Consider the following 23,585-nt stretch of genomic DNA (forward strand, 5'->3'; position numbering starts at 1 on the left):
AACATCTACGACTTGGATAATATTTATATTTCCGATACGATCCATATTTCCGTTTCCGGCAATATCATCGTTTCCGGAGTATTCATTTCTTGCCTGTGACGATCTCAGCTCCCACTGAAACCAAGATCCGTCGGTTCCGAATATTCATAGATAATACTTGATCCGTTTACGTACTATTTGTGTGACCCTACGGGTTCAGTCAAGAGTAAGCTGTGGATTAATATCATTAATTCCACTTGAACTGAAGCGGCCTCTAGCTAGGCATTCAGCTCACTTGATCTCACTGAATTATTAACTTGTTAATTAATACTGAACCGCATTTATTAGACTTAACATAGAATGCATACTTGGACCAAGGGCATTATTTCCTTCACATGGATCATCACGTGGAGGTGGAGAAGGCCTTGAAGGAAGGACGTCCTCCTCCTGAATTTGTTCCTGATGATGATGATGAATGAAGCATTTAGGGGCCTTGTATTTTTATTTTGTGACTTTGTTTTTGTGATGCCTTCCTTAAGGTCTCTTTGCGTATAATTTGTAATTATAATTGACTAATTGGAATGAACAGGCGTCCTAGAATGGACGTTTTGTCTTTTGCCTTATCTAATTTTGCTTTTCCTGTTTATTTTTTATGGTGTTGGTTAGTTCAACTTAATATAGCCTTCCCCCTTAAATAGGGACGGCAATACTTGCCTTTGGTGCTTTTTGCTAAGGTCTTTAGCTATTTTATATAGCTTTTTGGAATGTGTGTCCCCTGTGTTCTAGGTGATCAGCCTAGTGAGGGTGATAATCTGGGCCAATTCTTAGGCCTTTAAACGACTAGTCTTTTAGTCTTAGGAGAATATTAATGTTAGACTGCTTTTTGGGTCATTGAGTTATGCATGTGACATAAATAAAATTCTGCTGCAAGTCCGGCTTGCAGGGAGATTTTTCATTAAAACTTAACAAGCCGTGCTACATGATGCGTCTTTTGTGAAGACGTCTTCATTCTTACAAGATGATAGTAAAATCAAGAGAACATAGACTTCAAACTTAGAAAAAATATTTCTTTAAGTTATCTGCATTAATTCCAAGTACGTAGAATTGGACGCCCCTGCATGTCTTGAATCCAGTAAGTACCATCACGAACTTCCTCGTAGATCTCATATGGACCTTCCTAGGTGGGAGTGAGTTTCCCTTGCTCATTAGCACGTCCAACGACTTCCATCTTACTTAGTACATAATCTCAAACTTTTAGAATTCGTCTGGAGACTTTTTTGTTGTACGCTCTGGTCATTCGAAGTTTGTAAAGCTGTTGTCTTAAAGCCGCGTTCCCTCTAATTTCTGGTAGGAAATCCAAAGCCTCATTCATCATCTCCCAGTTGGAATTTTCATCAAATAACATGACGCGCAGAGTTGGTTCACACATTTCTATTGGTAGGACGACTTCAGCTCCATATGCTAATAAAAATGGTATCTCTCCTGTGGAGTTTTTTTCCCGTGGTCCGTATGGACCATAGGACGTTGGGTAACTCGTCGGCCCACAAGCCTTTAGCCTCATCAAGCTTCTTTTTCATACTTTCAGAAATGATTTGTTGAATGCCTCCACCTGTCCATTTGCTTGAGGACGGCCTACTGACGTGAAACATGCCGTGATGCCATGATCAGCTAACCAGTTTTCTAACTTGGGCGTCTTGAATTGTGGCCCATTATCGAAGACGATAGATTAAGGAACACCAAATCTAGTGATGATGTTTTCCCAAATGAAGGCTCTCACATCCTGTGCCTTGGTGTAACACCCCGTCTTTTTTTAAGCCTCTTTTATTATTCTGTAATTACGTTAACGTAATTACGTCCTAAATTTTTCCGATATTACTTTTAATTATCCTATTATGTCTACTTTTTTTTTTTGACATAACATCAATTATTTGAGCCCAACTTATTTTTCATCCGCAAGTTGCTCGTTCAAACCCATTCTTACTCAAAAAGAAAATTTTGTTCTATTCTTGGATGGGAATTTATAATTTTACCCTTGGTCAAATAAAGAGACCAAAGCCCATTTTCTTCATCATCCTTCCCTTTATACGTGTAAATGGGAGCTTGTAAACCAAGCTGTGTTGACTTTTCTTCTTTGAGTCCAAATTCATTGCAAAACTCATTCTCCCTTCTCCTTCCTTGCGTGGCAGAATTTCTGATAGCCAAATGTCTAAACAATTTCTTCCTTTTCATGACTCATCATGTCAACAAATCTCTATAAATTAGCTTTCAAATGTTCAGTAAATTGCAAGTTTAAAACCCCATCTCCAATATTTAGTTTATTGTTAATTCAAATTGGGTATTTTTCCATTGATTCCTCCTCTTTTTCGTGAGCTTTGGACCTCCATAGCCATATAATTCGAGCTCCATTCTCCACCAAAATACCCATAAGCATTACCAATTAAATACCCAAACATTTGTAAAAAAAACCGAAACCCGAAATTGCTCAATTTCTCTCTCTTATACCTGCTGTTTCGGGCAGCTAGGCCATGTTGTTGCCACCACCTCCTTCTCCACCTTGTCAGACGCCGCACGCCGCCGGAGCTCCTCCGTGTCGGTGGTCCTTTTGATGCTGCGCCATTTTCCAAGAGTTTGGAGTTGTTGCCTTGCGTCTTCTTCTTCTCTGCTTTTTGCTGAAATAATTGCTACTGTTTCTCTATTATTCATCTATTGATAAATTAAAACCACCCAAAGTATTATGGACTTCTTATTCTCAAGTGGGCCGTGAGTTTCTAGCATGCCTAGCAAGGATAATCATTTTTGAGCTTTCCATGGAATAAATTAAGTTGTCATTGGAGATTAGTCAAAGGTTTATAATTAGTGACGAAGCTTTTATATTTCAATTATGGGAGTCTACGTACGGTGTTAAAGAAAAAAAGCGATCGAGGTAATACTTATTTCCAGCAATTATATTTATGTGTCCGTATATAAAAGTTTATATTATGTTATTGTAATTTTTATGTCCATTAATTATATATATGCCCGTGTGTAAAAATATATTATGTTTATGTTCAGCATTTAAGTTTTACATGCCCGTATATGCAATATGTGTGATTATATGATCCCTATGTGAATATTACGTGATTTATGTGATGATGCTATGACATATGAGTTAAAGTTTTATGAGTACAATCATGATAATATGTTACTATTTTATGATGTTAATTGTTCGGAAATAATTATGATTTTTATAAAGTTATTTTAAAGAAAAACGATGTTGTTTTTGTCGGCTTGGAAAAGTGTACTGAACTAGTAAATGGGCAAGTTACAGGTAGAGGCCATGTTAAAGTTAAAGTTTGGGAAATAGTCCCCCCTGAAAAGATGTAAGAAAAGTCCCGCCAAAGCCTGTACTTGCCAATGAGCTGTAAAGGAAATGACTCCTTGCCGACACAGTTTTCAAGATAGCGAGATTGAGTTAGTTATTTTCGAACAATAAATGTTAATGATTGATATGTGCCAAATGATTTTCAAAATAAAATCGTTTTGACGGGCTGGAGTAATATTACTGAGTTTTCCACTCATTTTTGGATTTTTCTGTGTTTTTCCTGTTTCCTATTTTTATGATGATGTACAGGTTCGATTAAGGAGCTCAAGTTTCTCAAATGAGAGTTATTACTGGAGTTGGTTATTTATTATGGAGATATCGAGATGAGAAATTATTTATTATGGAAATCCTGTTACTGAGGTTGTTAAGATATCCTGTTATATTTATTTTGGGAAAGTTGTATTATTTATGGAATGTTATTAAGGATTATTTTATTTGTGGGCCCATACCCACAGGTCCCAGGATTAATTATGCCTGATTCCGCTGCTAATGATCAGTTAAATACGGTTTATTACCGCTAATTAAGGAGCCGAAAAGTCGGGGCGTTACACTTGGTGTTTTTTAGGGCTTAACCTTCTACCCATTTAGTGAAGTAATCAACAGCTACTATCACATAACACACTCCTCCTGGGGCTGTTGTGTAAGGACCTAGTAAGTCCATCCCCCATTTAGCAAATGGTATGGGACTTGTAATGGGTGTTAGCTTCTGAGCCGGCCGTCGAATTAGATGAGAAAACCGTTGACATTTATCGCATCGCTTAACCAAGTTGAGTGCGTCTTCTTTGAGAGTGGGCCAGTAATACCAGTTCTTAGAGCTTTTTCTGCCAAGGCCCTCCCCCCTATGTGAGAGCTGCATAACCCTTGATGCAAATCTTCTAGAGCCTCATGCCCCTTTTCTGGGGTTACACAGCGGAGAAGAGGTCGTGAGAAGGCTTTCTTGTATAAGGTTCCATTCCACATCTCGAACCAGGTGCATTTCTTTTGCAGCCTTTCTGCCTGCTTGGGATCTTCAGGGATATTCCCATTCATTTTGAAGTTGACTATGTCGTCCATCCAGGTGGCCGTCCGATCTAGGATAGATATACCCGCAACGTCAATGCTTTTAGTTTGTTTTACCTCCCAAAATACATGCCATGGGGTGTCGCAGGACACAGAGCTAGCCAACTTGCACAAGGCGTCTGCTTTGTTGTTCTTTGCCCGGGGAATATGTCGCACCTCAAAATTAGTCAGTGGTTGTATTTCTTGGCGGACGATATCCAAGTATTTTATCATGGCGCCGTCCTTTGCTTCGTATTCTCCCTTCACTTGGCTGACAATTAGCTGTGAGTCAGATAAAACCAGAATCTCTTCTGCTCCTACTGCTTTGCTCATTTGGATTCCACATATCAAAGCTTCATATTCATCCTAATTGTTTGACGCCTGAAAATTGAAACGCATGGCATACTCATATATGTCTCCCTCTGGTGATTCACAGATGGTGCCGGCTCCACACCCATTTTGGGTGGCGGACCCATCTACATGGATTATCCATGGTTTCTTATCATTTTTCATGTAAGCAGGCCTAGTCATTTCTACAATTAAGTCAACAAATGCCTGCCCTTTTATTGCCTTTCGGGGTTCATATGAGATGTCAAATGCGTTGAGTTCGATTGCCCAATTGAGCATTCTTCTAGACGCTTCCAGATTGGTGAATGGCCGCTTCAGAGGTTGATCTGTGTACACTATTAGTTGATGGGCCAAAAAGTAAGGACGGAGCTTCTTGCTGGCTAAGAACAATGTTAAGCCGACTTTTTCGACAGTGGGGTACTTGAGCTCGGCATTCTGCAGCATATGGCTGATGAAGTAGACGGGTAACTGTATTCCTTCTCTTTCAGTGAGTAGGACGACACTTAGAGCATGATCCGAGATGGCGAGATATAGACATAAGGCTTCCCCTTGGAGAGGGCTGATAAGGCGCGGCAGGGTGTGCAAGTGATCTTTTAGGCGAAGGAAGGCAGCTTCTGCCCGTGGCGTCCTTTCGAACTGGGTGCCCTTTTTGATGGTGCTGAAGAAGTAATGACACTTATCCCCAACTCTGGACAGAAAACGTCCCAAGGCGGCTAGACAACCAGTCAGACGTTGCACATCTTTAACTGTTTTTGGGGACGTCATAGTGATGACTGCTTGTACTTTGTCAGGATTTGCCTCTATGCCTCTTTCATCAATTAGAAAACCAAAGAACTTTCCAGAGGTGACTCCAAAGATGCATTTCTTGGGATTAAGTCTCATTTGGTATGCTCGAAGGGTCTCAAAGGTCTCCCGCAAGTCTTCGAGGTGGTCTGTTCGATGCTTGCTCTTTACTATCATGTCATCAATATAAGCTTCTATATTCCTGCCAAGCTGTTTCGCGAAAATTGTGTTCACTAAGCGTTGGAAGGTAGCTGGTGCATTCTTTAGGCCGAACGACATCACTTTGTAACAATACAAGCCCTGCTCTGTGACAAACGATGTCTTCTCCTGATCTTCAGGCCACAAGGGAATTTGATGAAACCCAGAGTAGGCATCCATAAAGCTCATCATTGCGTGTCCTGCCGTCGAGTCGACAAGATGATCTATCTTTGGTAATGGGAAGCTGTCCTTTGGGCAGGCTTTGTTTCAGTCAGTATAATCGACGCACATTCTCCACGTCCCGTTCGGCATGGGCACTAGCACTACATTGGCTACCCAGTCAGGGTATTGGCATGGGCGTATTAAGCCGACATCCATCAGTTTTTGCACTTCAGCGACGGCGGCTAAGTTTCTGGCCTCACCATGATTCTTTTTCTTCTATCGTACTGACTTCATAGTACTATCTACATTTAGCTTGTATACTGTTACTGCTGGGTCAATGCCTGGCATTTCCTCTACTATGAAGGTGAATATTTCTTTGTATTCTCTCAGCAGCTGTACTAATGCCGCTGTCATGGGATCATCAGGGGGAATTCCAATAGGAATCGTTCGGGACGGCTCCTCTAGATCTAAGACTATGTCATAGTGTGCTCCCACTGGCTCGGGTCGCCTGTCCGCACTATGGGCCATGGGCATCTCCTTGGCTCTTCGCTCTTTTTTCTGGGGCTTCAACTGCTCACTTTTTCTAGGAGACGCTCCCCAAGTTGCCGGTTCCAACATAGATAGGTAGCAATCCCTGGCCAGTTGTTGGTTTCCATAGATGGCTCCAATGTCTCCATTGCTTCCCACAAATTTAATCAACGGTAAGTGAGGGACAATCACTGCTTTCAGATCATTGAGGGCTGGGCGGCCTAATATAATGTTAAAGGAGGTGAGACTTGCCACAATTATGAACCTGACAGCACCTTCTTTAGTTACTGGAGGTGTGCCAATTGAGACGGGAAGCACGATGGAGCCGATTGGACGGACAACACGTCCCCGAAACCTACCAGGGGCTTGGGTACTCTTTCTATCATTCCAAGGTCATGCTACAACTTCTGTAGGCATTTTAAACTTGTAATACCTCGTATTTTTATAATATTTATAAATATATTTTATTATATTTATAAAGCATTTTACGATTTATTAGCATTTAAATAATATTTAAATGTATTTAATGTATTTTAATTAATTAGAATATTTATTATTTTAATTAATTACGAAACGAATTTAATTCTTGAGTCGGGAAATTAAATGAGTTGCAAATGATTTTTAAAAGCTTCGGGTTTTAAATAAAAGTCCAGTTCGTTTTATTAATCAAGTCCAATCCAAACAGTTTCATTTAAATCCTAAGCTAGCCCAATTCATTTAATTCCTAAGCCCAACTCAAATATCCTAAGCCTAGCCCATCAAGGGATTAGGGAGCCTATAAATAGGACTCCCCATCATTAAATAAACCCCTAAAATTTCATAAACCCCTTTTTGATTTCTTGTACCTCACTCCTCTCCCTCTCTCCTCTCGTCCGCACGCACGCACACCCGTGCTCGTGCCCATCGTGCGCTCGGCCTCACGCCCCGCACACTCGCACGCCCCTCTCCCTCTCCTCGCGCCCAGCGCGCCCCTTGCTCTCTCTTGCTCGCGCACCAGCGCGCCCCTTGCCCTCTCTTCCTCGCGCACCAGCGCGCCCCTGCTCTCTCTCCCTCGCGCACGCAGCGCGCCCCTTGCTCCCTCCTCGCGCACATCAGCGCGCCCCTGTTGCCTCTCCCTCGCGCAGCGCGCGCCTGTGCCTCGTCCCTCGTTGCTGCGCGCACACCCACACACGGTTGGTGCGTGTGTGTGTGTGTGTTGTTCGTGTTCGTTCTTGTTCAATTTTTCGCCCAATCACCCTAATTCGTGATTGTTCCGAGCTATAGGCCGGATTGGTATAATTCTCTTCTTCCTTACCTATTCTATTTAAATTCCGTATTTCAAATTATTATGTTAATGTTGTTTTGAGAAATTAAAATGCTGGGAACCGGTTATGAATACCGTGGTTTGAGGATTTGTGTGTTGTGATTCATTAGGTTTGTTTTAATTATTAAAGTATGAATTTTTAGATTTGTTTATTTAGTAAAGCATGGATTTTTATGATATTAAACTTGTGTTATTGGGATTTTCAAGTTAGGGTTTTAACCTAGACCTAATGAGTCAATTGATTAGCATAATTAGGTGATGATTTTAATTATGATAATCAATTATATTTTCAGATTTGAATAAAGGTTTAAAGTGTTGTTTTTTATTGATTTTAAATGCGGAAAAAGTATGTTTTTGTACTAGGGATTGATTTTTGCAAATTGAGACGACTTTATTATTGAAAAACGATTGAATTCTAAAGTCTAAAGGAAGTTTTAATTTTTATAAAGTTGCTGGAAATTTAATGAACATGGAAATAATTTAAGTTCATTATTTTGATGATAGGAGGTGATTTCTAGTTGAGTGCTCGTTATTGCAAAGTGGCCCCTACGCATAGGTATTCAAGGTACGTACAAGTCTAGGGCGACCACACCTTTTTGTCAATGGCATAACATGATTGTTGATGTTGTGAATTACATTATGTGGAATCATGTCTATTTTGATGAACGAGCATGTGATTTGTGATGTTGGATTTGTTGGATTAATTGTTGAACAAGCATGTTGAAATTGTTATGAGCATGGATTTCATTGTCAATCATGTTGTTCAATATTTATGCATGTATGGTTCATTCACATGCAAGGGATGGATTATTTAATTGTATGCTATTGTACGGGATGTCTAGCATACTTTGAGCCATTATTGGTACCTCGTCGTACTATTTATTTTACTACATGTGAAGGGTTCGCTCACGTAAGCCACCGCACATGTAGGGTTCAGTTGGGAATATTATATATGAAATGAATTAGGATTTGTCGTGCAAGGGCACAACCCTCATGTTAATGTGCATGATGTGGAATCTCACTTTTGTGAAGAGGAACATGGTAGTAATTTCACAAGTGTCTTGCCTTGTTGATCACAAGTCCTAAAGCATTAAAATAAGATTGTTTTGGTTGTTGTTTATTAATTGTATGTGTGCATGTTGGTGAGTCTTGAGTTCGCCTTTAATAAAATATTAATAAACGTAAAGTGCAACCAGAACAAGCTTCAAAACTCTTGGAACGTATATACCTTGAGTAAGAACAATGGGGGGAGTCTTGCCGGAAAGCTCGTACTCCTACTAATGATACAAGACGTTTCATTTATATTATGCGCAGGAATTCCGTCGGTATGGCCCGACACTCGGTATGGCCCGATTTTATTATTATTATATTTGGTGTTTGGTTGGATCCCATCACCTTTTCCCTTTGTGGATTATTCTTTTGGCCCGTTCGAAGCTTATTCTAATTAAATTGTGAGTCAAGAGTCGAGTCAAGAGTCGAGTCTTGTATCTCATGATTGTTTGAATTGTTATTATTGAAGGAAATAATTCCCTTGGTCCAAGTATGCATTCAATGTTAAGTCTAATAAATGCGGTTCAGTATTAATTAACAAGTTAATAATTCAGTGAGATCAAGTGAGCTGAATGCCTAGCTAGAGGCCGCTTCAGTTCAAGTGGAATTAATGATATTAATCCACAGCTTACTCTTGACTGAACCCGTAGGGTCACACAAATAGTACGTAAACGGATCAAGTATTTAATGGCATCGTCATGGATCTTGGTTTCAGTGGGAGCTGAGATCGTCACAAGCAAGAAATGAATACTCCGGAAACGATGATATTGCCGGTAACGGAAATATGGATCGTATCGGAAATATAAATATTATCCAAGTCGTAGATGTTGCCGGAAACGGAAATATGGTACGTATCGGAAAACATTATCGGAAATGGAAATATTGCCGGAATCGGAAATATTGCCAGAAAAGGAAATATTGTCAGAATCGGAAATATTATCGGAATCGGAAAATAATTCCGGAAACGGAAATATTAAATATTTGTTCGAAACGGAAATTAATTCCGGAATCGGAAATATTAAATATTGTTCGTATCGGAAATGAATTCCGAAATCGGGAATTTAATCGGAAGCGTATCGTACGAATTAGCGTCGGACGAGGCTCGCTAGACGAAGGCTCAGCACAAAGCCAGGCCATCGCCGAGCAAGCGACACGCATCACCAACACACGCCAAGCCTTGACAAGGCCCAGCGCAAGCCAGGCCCAAACGAAGCCATGGGCGCGCGCGGACAGCAGCATGGCCCGAGCGTTGTGCGCTCAGCGTGGGCCGCAAGGCTTGCGCGGGTGTACGGTGCTCGTGTGATGCTCGTGTGCGAATCCTAAAGCTATCGGGATTCGATAAAAGATTAAATCCTAAACCTATTAGCTCGTGTGATGCTCGTGTGCGAGTCCTAGCAGGATTCTAATTAAATTAATTAGTATCCTAATAGGATTCCAGTTCCTTTTCCATACCTCTATAAATAAGTGCCTAGGGTCATACACTTGCACTAACCTAGCCGAAAATCTATACGGAAGTATTCTAAAGGGTAAGTTTTTGAAAGAAAATTCAGCCATACACTTGCACTAACCTAGCCGAAAATCTATACTACCTTAAGGGCGATTCTAGTTGGTCAAACTTGAGGCGGATCCGGACGTACTGTGGACTATCTACGGAGGGACGACATTTGGAGTCCTAAAGACTTGTTCTTGTTCGGTTCGGGCGCAGCTAAGGAAGGCACGGTACAAAGTGTATGCATCTATACTATGCTAAATGATTATGTGTAAATAATATGCTTTCCTGGCTTTATGGTTTTTCCGCGCGCATGATTTATGTATTGTCATATGTATCATAACCTAACAGTGGTATTACGAGCCTCTTATTATTTTCATAATCTAAATTGCATAACATGGTTAAATTTCACAAATTTGCAAGGAATTAAAAGGGGTGATTAATTTTCGTAATTGTTAATTAATTGCAAATTGCGTTTATTTAATTATATGTACGCAGTTTTTCGGCAGTTTCTTCGTTACTCATCCAAATCGAGTGATTTTTGTGTCAATTCCGCATGTAAAAGGCATTCTAAAATTTTGACAAAAATAATAATTTTCAGCCGAACCCAGAATTCCGAAATTCGAAGGCTAACTATGACTTTTCGGAGGTTTTAGTTTTTTGAACACAAAAGTTTGTAAATTTAAGATGTTAAATTAAATATTTGCGATTCTTGTTGATAAATCTTGAATTTTGATTGACCTACTGTATATGTTTAACAAGTTTGAATGCCTAGCCTTGTTAATTATGCAATCTAATTTATAATTATGATTAATTTGTTGAAAATTGGAATAATTTAGAATTAATTTAATTTTCATAATTAGTTAATAATTTAATTAGATACCTATGATTAAAAACCACCATAAAAATTGTAAATTTGTGTTAAATTTTAAATTTTTATGACCTAGACTTGAATCCATGTTAATCGGAAATCAATTAATTAATAAATTTTCGATTTTTCGCCCTAAAATTATGAAATTAATATGATTTATTAATTTGTCATTAATTTTGAAAATAAAATTTTTAATTTTTTATGCGATTCGCTCATATAACTTGCACGCACAAAGCAATGGACGCTACGTGTTACCCTTAAGGGGTGTTGTATAGTGCGGGCATGCGACGACGAGCAAAGGAGCTTGTCGCCCATGCGGTACGAATGCAATGAGCAAGGCTATGGTGCACGAGCATAAGGCAACAGCCCTGCCTTGTGTCGTGTGCTGTGTGCGATGGGCGAGTGGGAAAGGGCGAGAGCAAGGCAGCGAGCAGTCGCGTGCAACGCGCACTGCCTCGCCCAGCGATCGAAGCCTCGCGCGCAGCGAGCGCTGGCTCGCGTGCGACGAGTGCTACGTCTGCATCGAAGCCTCGTGCGCAGCGAGCGCTGGCGCGCGCCCAGCGATGGTGAGCAGCGAGCGTGCTTCGATGATGCCTTGCGATGGTGAGCAGCAGCAGATGCGACGCAGCACATGGGCTGCGCGCACATGGCCATCGATGGCTGCGTGCGTGTGGCCTATGGCTGTGCGTTGCGTGGTGATGTTGTGTACCTTGTGTTACGATTAGATCGTTTTAAAACTTTAATTTGAAATTTTCAGTTTATGTAATTTTAATTAATTTTAAAATTAATAATTTAAATTGTTTTCTTGGATTTTAATTTTGAATATTATAATTATAATAAATTTCATTTATTCTAATTATTTTACTAAAATTAAAATCATGAATTAATTTAAATATGACTGAAAATAAATTAAATATGTGGATTCAATTATAAATTTATATGAGCTTTAAATTTTAATTAAATTTGTATGTTTCCGGTTAGACTAGAAATACATTTTTTTGTTTAAAATTAGGAAAGCATATGAATTTATTGGTTTTAGTGGGAGCATTTTTAGTCATAAACTCTTGATTAGGTCTACAAATCCTTAAGGTTAAAACAACTTGATTAGAATTAATAAGGACTGAATAATTTGTAGATTATTGGTGCCCTTGATTAATTGCTGCAAATATTTATGTGATGCATAACGTGTTTTACTAACCAGCTATGTGGGCCATTCATGATAATGAATGGGTGAATGGTATATAATGTATATGTACTGTTTTGCAGGTTATGAAGTGACTAGTATGGCCCAAATAGGATAGAAAATATGGTATGCGTACCATTAATTTGAATGTAATTGGTCTAAAGTACCAAAATTGTTTTTCAATTCAAATATGGTCTGCGTACCATCAAATAGTGGTAATTAGTTTAATTATAGCTTATCCTATTTGAAGAAAATTGTGCCTCCCACGGAGATTTTCGAGACGGACTTTGAAGTTGAAGCTTCAAGATGAAGTCGGGCCATACTAGATCACATTTATCTTATGCATGCTTTAAGTTATTTATTGCTTTAAATATGTCTTAATTATGCATGAGATTGTGGCTGGATTATGTTGCATGATTAAGGATTTTAGTTCACTTAAAATCTAACCAACATAGTAAGAGCCTTAAGTTCCAAACTTAAAAATTGAGTTAAAAGGTGCCATGCCAAAATATACACATGCTTGGATATCCTTTACATCAATCTAGTAATAGTTTTCGCTCAGCGAGGTGTTACTTATTGGTCCTAAAGGGGCAAGGTACACAAATAATTGTGAGTACATGTTAGTTTTGGTGAAACTCAACGATATAAGTATGGAGTCCTTTTATGTCGTGGAAAAATCGATAGGTTTACCTAATAAGTTCTTAGACGTACCTATCAACCAAGAATAGTTTCTAGACTATTAGCAAAAGGTTTTTGCTTACCTAAAATGTTTTAGGATTGAGTCGACAAACTGTGCTGAATTCTTCAATGGTTTTAGGATCTTGGAATCATTTTATTCACACCTGCCGGAGCACATAACTCGAATAAAATGCTAATAACTTGTTTGAATTGCATGATTGCTTTAATTTCAAGTTATTATTCATGATAAATGTTTAGACTTTGCATGCTTCAATGTATGTTTTAATTATTATTTATAATTAAATATCTTGCACTGTAGTAAATCCTTTTAGAAAGGTAACAGTAAATTTCCTCGATTGGTAGTGAATCCGAGAACGATTCACGGAAATGAGAGAAAATGAGCAATTTAAAATGTACGTTTCTTTTAGGGACTTTTATGGTTGTTTTCGAATATCAAAGCCGAATGGCAAACCGATTGGTGCTTGTGAATTCAAAATACAATGTAGTTTTGAGATCATAAAGCATTGAGTTTAAACGCTCAGCTTTACCAATGGTTAACAACCTAATATCTTTGTCCATTTAATTCTCGAATGAGTCTAGTCCTTAGACATTCGAATAGATCGATGCTTAGAGAACTTTAGAAGCTTCTGGTAAGATCGTCTAGTTGAAACAGAATATTCAACATAAATGGTAAGAACCTTGTTGGAGTGACATTGGACATGTCTAACAAAGTATAAAAGTCAACACTAAAGAATTCAATTCTTAAGACTGTAAGAAAGGGTACAAGAAATAGGAAAACAAGGAACAAGTGAAAGGAATTTACAATTCCGTTTCTACCTAAAAGTTAATATTTAAAGAGAAGTGACCTAGAAATCAAACTTCCTTGGTATCATATACCGCTTGAGGTTCTTACTTCGGTAATAACTCAAACAATGGAAGCTAGGATACACTAATGACCTACAAATGGGAAATGAAGCATGGAAATGCTACATTAGTTGTAGGGTCATCTAGTTTGTTTTAAGTCCTTTCAAAAGCTGGAACTTAATGGCTATTTTGTTCCATAATCAGCATACCTAAATTTCTGGTTTCAAACACAAAGACTCACATTCAAGAAAAACAAAAACAATGTTTGTTTGTTTATTTGAATGAAATGGTCAATTACGGGTTGAGTCAATATGCTTGATTAAAACAAACAACTCTTTAACAATAAGAACTTTACTAGGTTCAAATCAACCCCTTGATTTGAGTTCCACTAATCTTTGGCATTGTTGTTTAGACCATATCAACAAGTTAACATTCAAAAGCTCTATTTTGATGGACTTTTGAAAGTTCATTGATTTCTAGATCAATTTAAGACAACTAGTCTTACTTGTTGAAAGTAACAAAAGATATGAACTATTGTTAGAACGCCTAGACAATAGAGTTCAAAGCCAAAGAAAGGTTTTATGACTTTATTATTTCACATGGATTTGAGTGAATATAGGTTTATTTACTCAAATGTGATATAAGTTGAATCTGTTTGGCTAGTTCAAAGATTCAGAAGTATAAAATCCACTTGGCAAGAAATCATAAAGATTTAGGTTAGATCATGTTGATGATTACTTGAGACCAAATATGATCATCAATGATTGTGTGTTGTAATTTCACAATCTAGGTCCATAAGATATGGCATAACTTAGTTGAAATAATCGAAGTCAATTAGTACTTGATTCGATTAATGATGAATCATAAAGACTTTTCCTATAATTTCTAAAACAAAATGCTCAACTACCACCAAACTAAACCAAATTCGTCAAAGCTATTGAAAAGTAATTTCAGAATAACTTTTCATAAAATATCTAGAGAGTTGCAAAACTCAGTGGGAGCTTAGTGTTTGTCATACAACAAACTAAGGCCCAAGTATAGATATATGTTTCATTGTGATTTATTCAAATGAGACACAAGGGTATTTTTTCTACCACGAATTTTTGAGAACATAATGTTTGTTTGCTCGAAATAATGTCCTTTTGGAGATTCGTTTCCAAAATGACAAGTGGGAGAAAATAGACCTCGAAAGTTTTCGAGGCGAACAACAAACATAAACGGACATTCCGGAGGCTTTTCGAAGTGCTTCAGAAAATCCGAACTTATTCTTTAAGGACTTTAGAAGTGGCTTTAAAGAATAGACATCTCTTAGAAGACTTTACAAGTGCTTCAAGGAGAACAGAATATTCAAAGGACTTTCAAGTGGCTATTGATATTCTATTGTTTCCTGTTCTATAGCCAAGTAGGCATAGAGTTCAAATCACTGAAACTATGAGATTCTTCTATTAGATAGTGAAGAAACATGGAGTTCAGGTCACTGAAACTATGCAATTGTTCTATTAGATAGTGAAGAAACCTACAACTTGCATTCAAACTATTATCATGTAGATTAATGAGTTTGTGACCTGTAAAAAAGCTATGACGAAACCCAGATTCCCTAAAATGGTTAGAGGCCATAAAACATACTCAATGTTTTGATGACAAAATTGAAATTTTGTTGATTTGCAAGAATAGTTTCACACCTATTGGTTGCAAGTTTGTTTTAAGGATAAAAAACCATCAAACATGGAATTGTGTTCACACACAAAGCTAGATTAGTTGCTAAAAGGTTACAAGCAAATTCATGGCATGGATTGTGTTGAAACCTCATGCATAATCGTAATGCTCAAGTCTATAATTCAAGTAATGATTGCATATTGGTACATATGACAATTGGATGACAAAACGTATTCTTCAATCAAATGTTGGAATAAACTATGTACATGGTATGTCATAGGATTTGTGGATCCAAATAAATGTTTGAAAAGGAAAGCTAGCTTATAAAATCTAAGTACAGATTCAAGCAAGCGATTGGGAATTAGAAATGTATTTTAGTGAAGCTAATATGTATTTTAGTTTCATAAAATGTACATAATTCTTATATATATATAAGAAGTTTAGTGGGAGTACATAAAAACTTAATTGGTCCTATGTGTATCACACACATATCTCTTTATTGTAAAATAACATTCAAATGCTAATGACTTAGATTTGAGATTATTCATCAATGATGGACCATGGCGAAACTTAGTACATACTGGGTATTAAGATCTATTTACAAAGATCTTATGATATTGTTTTGGATTAAGTAATGGCATTTACTAAATCAAACACGAAAGACTCCATTGGAGATATTAGACCCATGTGAATAAATCTAAGTAAAGGATGTTTGAACTATGTATAAGCATTTACTAAGTTAAACATCAAAGAGTCTAAATGAGATTCTTAACCTATATTATATGTCAAAGAATTTAGCTGAATTTAGTATCTACTGAAACTAGATAAGCTAAATTTACATGAATAGAATTCAATTGGGAATTATTCTGCAAAAGAATTTATCATGTATGATATAATATGAGGATCGCCAAAAACGTATCGTATGACTTTAGGCATGACGAACATATTCCATCTCTATTGATCTAAGTGAAGATCAACTAGATTGAGATCAAGAATACTTATGGTACTTGAAAAGGTACATAGGAATAGTTCTTGATTCAAGGAAATAAAGATATGCTAAATATTGATGCTACATGCATAAACACTGGCAAAGGATCAAGCAAGACCCTTTGGAGTTAACCATTGATAAGGACGAGCTATAGAGCATCGTGTTTTGAAATGGCAACATGGATTGGAGACCATCAATTGTTGCGTGGGAAATTAAATATTAATTTCTATGTTCTAAGATACAGCTGGAAAGTCTTCCACATATCTGTGAACTGCTTGGATAAGTAAATCCAACCAAAGCATCACTAGCAACCCAAACAGTTGAAGTAGAAGTACTTATTGCCTAAGAAGCAATAAAACAGAGTTTTTTGTATTAATGAGTTCTTCATTGAACTTAGGTAGATCACATGCCTGCTGACTTGATGATTCTTCATTGAAAAATGCGTAGAACCACTCTTGTAGCTGGACAGACTAGATCACAAAATAAACATACTCAGAAGATCTTATCATCATATCTCGAGAACATTCGAGAAAAGGATATTAAGATTGGCAAAGAATGATAACTAAACCTATGCAACAAGGTGAGAAGCAACACTCACATTGTAGCACTGGAAATCAAGCATAGCTTTGAAATTCCATGAACTGTTTTAAAAATGGGTTTGAGGCCCATGGTTGCAAAACATTGGGGTTGAACATTTATCATATGTGAAATGTATTTTCATATTCCATTTAATCTTGGTTTAGTATTAAATGATGAGTCCCTTCAAATTTGACGAAATATTCAAGATAGACTGTCAGGACCAGTCCTGTGACTAAGAAATGTATATCAAGTGAACTTGAATGTCAAAAGTTGAAAATGGTCCCTGGTCGGGGTTTTCTATAAAATTGGACGCATAGAAAACGTTAGACGACTAGAATGCAAGATGACTAGTAGTTCTGTTTCTTGAACTATGTGGACATGGCAATATCGTAATCATTTGCATAGATACTTACTTTGGGAAGACTAGTATCGGACAGACCTATGAAACTTTATTGTAAGAGATGAAAATCTGTCATAAGTAAATTTCATTAAAATTATTAGACACTAAATCCTCAATACCTGAGTGATTTGAGATTACTTGTTTGAGAACTGGTTGCTTTGACGTTGACCAACCGTCGCACCGTAAAAGGAGGCTATAAAGGCAACGCTCAGGTAATCACCTATCAAACGAAGTCTAATCTCAAGATCGCAAGATTGGGATTGTCCTCCCATAAATCGGGATGAGATGCTTAAAAGTTGTACAAGGCCACTCGGAGAGCTAGAAACTGTGAAATGCATGGCCGTGCTCAGATGAATCATAGGCTATGATTATCTGTTTATTTGATCAGTTGAACTCTGAAACCGAGAAACACCACTGGACATAATAAGGATGACAACTCTTACTTTATGTTCAAGAGCAAGCATCAAGTGACAAAGGAATTAGGAAATGCACACTTGTCCCTAGGGACAAGTGGGAGACTGAAGGAAATAATGCCCTTGGTCCAAGTATGCATTCAATGTTAAGTCTAATAAATACGGTTCAGTATTAATTAACAAGTTAATAATTCAGTGAGATCAAGTGAGCTGAATGCCTAGCTAGAGGCCGCTTCAGTTCAAGTGGAATTAATGATATTAATCCACAGCTTACTCTTGACTGAACCCGTAGGGTCACACAAATAGTACGTAAACGGATCAAGTATTTAATGGCATTAAATACTCTATCTATGGATATTCGGAATCGACGGATCTTGGTTTCAGTGGGAGCTGAGATCGTCACAAGCAAGAAATGAATACTCCGGAAACGATGATATTGCCGGAAACGGAAATATAGATCGTATCGGAAATATAAATATTATCCAAGTCGTAGATGTTGCCAGAAACGGAAACATGGTACGTATCGGAAAATATTACCGTAAATGGAAATATTGCCGGAATCGGAAATATTGCCGGAAATGGAAATATTGTCAGAATCGGAAATATTATCGGAATCGAAAAATAATTCCTGAAACGGAAATATTAAATATTTGTTCGAAACGGAAATTAATTCCGGAATCGGAAATATTAAATATTGTTCGTATCGGAAATGAATTCTGAAATCGGGAATTTAATCGGAAGCGTATCGTACGAATTAGCGTCGGACGAGGCTCGCTAGACAAAGGCCCAGCACGAAGCCAGGCCATCGCCCAACAAGCCACACGCATCACCAACACACGCCAAGCCTCGACCAGGCCCAGCGCAAGCCAGGCCCAGCCGAAGCCATAGGCGCGCGCGGACAGCAGCATGGGCCGAGCGTTGTGCGCTCAGCGTGGGCCGCAAGGCCTGCGCGGGTGTACGGTGCTCGTGCGATGCTCGTGTGCGAATCCTAAAGCTATCAGGATTCGATAAAAGATTAAATCCTAAACCTATTAGATAAAGTTTATTTAATAGAGTCCTAGAAGGATTCTAATTAAATTAATTAGTATCCTAATAGGATTCCAGTTCCTTTTCCATACCTCTATAAATAAGTGCCTAGGGTCATTATTTACAGAGACGATTGAAGTATTCTAAAGGGTAAGTTTTTGAAAGAAAATTCAGCCATACACTTGCACTAACCTAGCCGAAAATCTATACTACCTTAAGGGCCATTCTAGTTGGTCAAACTTGAGGCGGATTCGGACGTACTGTGGACTATCTGCGGAGGGACGACATTTGGAGTCCTAAAGACTTGTTCTTGTTCGGTTCGGGCGCAGCTAGGGAAGGCACGCTACAAAGTGTATGCATCTATACTATGCTAAATGATTATGTGTAAATAATATGGTTTCCTGGCTTAATGGTTTTTCCGCATGATTTATGTATTGTCATATGTATCATAACCTAACAATTATATGGCTTTTGCATGTTGATTAGTATTTAGTGAGTGATGCATGTTTTATTTGCATTTACTCTATGCTTGTAAGTTCTCGGCTTTTGCTGACTACGTGCTTTGTGTGTTTCTGGTCATGGCCTTTGCCTTAATGACCCTATGATGATCCATCATTTGCACTTGCATCGTTGGGGAGTAGATTAATATAGCAGGTTGGTAGATCAAGTACGATCGAAATCATGTGGCTTGGGATGATTGAGAGAGTTGCATGTTTTCGTTCTTTGAAACTATTTTATTTAATATTTTAAATTTGTTTAAAATGTTTGAATTATTTATACTTTGGGTTTTGGGCCATTATGGTTCCAAATTGTAGGAGGCCTCAACATTAAATTTATTATGTTTTAAAAAGTTAGTTGACATTAAATTCCGCTGCGTAATTCTGGTAATAGCCTTAGCCGTTATCACGGTGGCGGTAATGCTTTAGTAATTCCTTTATTCTAAGTTGGAAAATGGTTTTATAAAAGCAAGGAATTATTAGGGTGTTACAAAGTGGTATCAGAGCTTAAGGCTACTTTGTAGTAAGTAATACTACAAAGTGGTATTTGCAAAGCTCTAATTTGAGAGCTGCTTTGCATTAATTAATAGTGCAAAGTGGTAAACCCTTAAACTACGATTGCGGAACTTTAGGATTTTCGAAAATTATTTTCCTAAAGTCAAAACGTATTATTTTGAGTACTCAATATTTTAAAGGTCAAATACCAATTATTTTAGGTCGTTTGAAATAAGTTGAAAGGTTTGGATTATTATTTAATTTAATTAATTTTTCCGAATTTTTTTATTATTCGAAAATTTCGAACTAAATTCGAATTTATTTATTTTATTTCGGAAATTATTTTATTATCCGAATTATTTTAATTATTTATTTATCTATTTATTTTATTCGAATATTTTTTTTCGAATTTATATTTTAATTTTTTCGGATTTCTTTTATTTATCCGAAAATTATTTATTTATTTATTTAATTAATCAATAATTTTTATTAATTTTCGATTTTAATTTAAATAATTTCAACTAAGTTAGGAGTTATTTCTTAATTAATTTCGAAAATTAATATTATTTTCAAGAGAGAAATGGGTAGATTAAGAAAGGGCATATTAGTCTAAGAATGCATTTTTTGTGATTATGTGGATTATTAATTGCCATGTATATGTCCTAATCATGTTTTATCTTGCTTTATGTGATTAATTGCATCATATTTCATGTTGAGCATATATTTGTGCATTGAAATTGTATGGCTTCACGAACTATTTATTGTATCCTTTTGGGGTTGGAAATTTCTATGGAAACGCGTTAGTAAGACTTTTGAGTTGTGAATTTTCAGGAATTAAGGATGCTACCTTCTAAGTTCACCAGTTTAGGATACTTAGAGAAGATGGATAATGAGACTCCTCGCACGTATGTTCAGAAGATCGTGTTTGCTTGTGACTATTTGGCTTCGACCAAGAACATGCCCCACCTTAGGCACAAAGATATGATGGCTAGTATGATTATACATTGTTTACCCCATAAGAACCCCTACATAGACCTCAAGAATAGGTTCAGTGACATGCATTATAGTGATGGTACCCCTAATTGGTACAAGTATGGGACTAGTGATGGTAGGTGGAAGTATGATTCTGAGGTTCTTGCTACTATCCTAGAGGTTGCGGAAATTAGCTATGAGGATGGAAAGTATTCTGCGGGTTTTGGTATGGGCTATGGAGGAATAGAAAGTGATGGTGAGGATGATATGATCCATGATGAGAAAGCTAGTGATGTTGAGGAGGATAGTGATGATGATGTGGTAGAGATTGAGAATCCTAACCCTATAGTTCCTGAACCAACCATTGAGATATCCAGTGGATCTGAAGATGAGCTTGAAGAGAATAATGTGGTTGATAGTGAGCCACAGCAAAATGATGAGGCTATGGATGAAGAATCGGATCCGGAAGAAGACTTGGATGATCCTAATGATCGAGACTTTACTCCAGAGCAATACAAGGAAAGAAATGATCGTTGTGATGACGTTAGTCTCTAGAGAAATGTAATCCTTAGTTTTATTTTTCGTTGAATAATAAAGTAGCAAAGCTACTATTTATGGTTTTTAGTTTTATTATAGTTGGAGAATAAATGTTATGGAATTAGTGGATGTAAGACTTATTCATTGGAGTTTTAATAAAAGAATAGAATTTCCTTTTTCGTTATCCTTTAAGTTTAATTCTCAATTCTAAATCGTGTGGGTATTGCAAAGGGATTAATTGTTATTTCTTCAATGAAATTTTATGTGCAAGGGGGTCAATAGCAACCATCTAAATTTACTTGCATCGAATAGTGGGGTGAGAAGGCCCGAAAGTGGCGCCAACTCTTCCCCTAGGTGGCGCCTAAGTGTGTTATTGTTGTGAGTAGGTTCGTTGTAGAACCGGTACCTTAGTAATGTCGGGTCCAACCAATATTGAAGTAGCCTTTTTATTTATTCAGGAGAAGGGATATGGCTAACCAAGAGATTTCTGAAGTGGTTAGACAACTAGCTGAGGTAGTTCGAGACCTAGCTCAAACCAGAGCCAACCCAGTGCATGATCCGGCTGGGGAAATGTTTAAGAAAATAGCTCAAAGCAAGCCTCCACTCTATAGCGGAGAGATTGAACCAAGTGTGTTGGAGAACTGGTTGAGAGAGTTTGATAAACTCATTGTAGCTGTGAATTGCCCCGAAAACCTTAGGGTGAATAGTGATGTGTACTACCTGAGAGGTGAAGCTGATCTGTGGTGGCAACGATGTGAAAATACCCTTAGAGCCACACCTAACTTTGGATGGGAAGCATTCAAAACTGCACTAAGGAACAAGTTTTACCCACCTTACCTGAAGAAGCAATAGGCGCAGGAGTTCATTGAACTCAAAATGGGAAGTATGTCTGTGACGGAATACTATTCTAAGTTTATAGAGCTGTCTAGGTTTGCACCTGAAGTGGTGGCAACGGAAGAGCTCAGGGCTCAAAGATTTGAGAATGGTTTGACCATGGACTTACAGCTGTTGTTGTCTGGAGACACCTTTACCTCATTAGACACCCTGTATGGAAAAGCTTCTCACCTGTATGGGTTACAGCAAAGGAAGAATGGTAGTGTTGAAAAGAGAAAGGATGGTGGAAACTCAAATCAAGGAAATAACCATCAGAATCAGGGGAATTTTAAGAAGCACAAAGGAAATGGGAATTTCCAGATTAGGGCTAACAATGGTGTTAATCGCAACAACCAAGGTGGTGGAAATCAGTCTGGAAGGAATGGAGTACGGACCTACGTATGTAGGCGCTGTAACATGAATCACCCTGGAAAATATTGTGATGGGAACTTAGTGACTTGTAGACTCTGTCAGAAGTTAGGCCATAGGGAGTATGAATGCTATTCTAAGAATGGAAAGCCTAACCAAGGTAACCACCAAGGCAATAACCGGAATAATCAGAACCGGAATGGGGGAAATGGAGGTGGAAATCAAAGGAACTACCAAAGTGGTAACAATGGCAATAGCAATGGCAATCACCAGAACCATGGAAAGCCTGGAGGGAACCAGCAGCAGAATGGGAATCCAAACAACAATGGGAACACCAATGGAGGTGGCTATAACAAGGGAGTTGCCCAAGGAAAGTTGAATGTGATATCTAGGCAAGAAGCGGAGACTTCCTCTGACGTCATAGCGGGTACTTTTTCTATTAATTCCGTTTCAGTTAAAGTACTATTTGATTCTGGTGCGACTTATTCTTTTATATCAGTAGATGCTTTGGGGAAATTAGGGTTGAAAGAGCCTGAATCGATTGAAGTACCTATAGTCATACCTACTGGTAGTATAGTGAAGTGTACCAAAATCCATAGAGATGTGCCTATAACCATAGCCAAGACCGTATTCTTATCTAACCTAATCGAATTCGAGTTAGGAGAGCTAGATGTAATTCTAGGGATGGATTGGTTGGCCAAGTTCAAAGCCAAAATAGATTGTGAGAAGCAGAAGGTTCACTTGAGGTCTAGCCTAGGCAAGGTAGTGTCATATCGTCGTTTTGGTAAACCTAAGAACATAGGAATCATCACGGCAATGGAACTCGTGAAGCTAGTCAGTAAAGGGAACCCAGCTTTTTTATGTAATGTAAGGAACTTAGAGCATGTGATCAAGGATCAGCCTGAGGATATTGCAGTAGTCAATGAATTCCTTGATGTATTTCCA

At 37.8% G+C, this 23,585-nt stretch overlaps 1 protein-coding gene across 3 annotated transcripts; it reads left to right on the top strand.

The window, feature by feature from the left end:
• The first annotated feature begins 2,039 nt into the window (after nt 1-2,039).
• Nucleotides 2,040-21,527, top strand: LOC130461280 (uncharacterized). Of its 3 annotated transcripts, XM_056829299.1 has the most exons (4): nt 2,041-2,902; nt 3,590-3,700; nt 8,205-8,265; nt 20,721-21,527. In XM_056829299.1, exon 4 carries the CDS (start codon nt 20,730-20,732, stop codon nt 21,414-21,416), a length of 687 nt encoding a protein of 228 aa, XP_056685277.1. In that variant the 5' UTR covers nt 2,041-2,902; nt 3,590-3,700; nt 8,205-8,265; nt 20,721-20,729; the 3' UTR covers nt 21,417-21,527. The 3 variants fall into 3 exon arrangements, with proteins under 3 accessions (XP_056685278.1, XP_056685277.1, XP_056685279.1); XM_056829300.1 differs by lacking the exon at nt 3,590-3,700 and having other exon boundaries at nt 2,040-2,902; XM_056829301.1 differs by lacking the exons at nt 2,041-2,902; nt 3,590-3,700; nt 8,205-8,265 and adding an exon at nt 17,923-19,249.
• Nucleotides 21,528-23,585: the final 2,058 nt, after the last annotated feature.

Source organism: Spinacia oleracea, chromosome 5 (assembly GCF_020520425.1).
Source record: "Spinacia oleracea cultivar Varoflay chromosome 5, BTI_SOV_V1, whole genome shotgun sequence".
NCBI classification, from domain to species: Eukaryota; Viridiplantae; Streptophyta; class Magnoliopsida; order Caryophyllales; family Amaranthaceae; genus Spinacia; species Spinacia oleracea.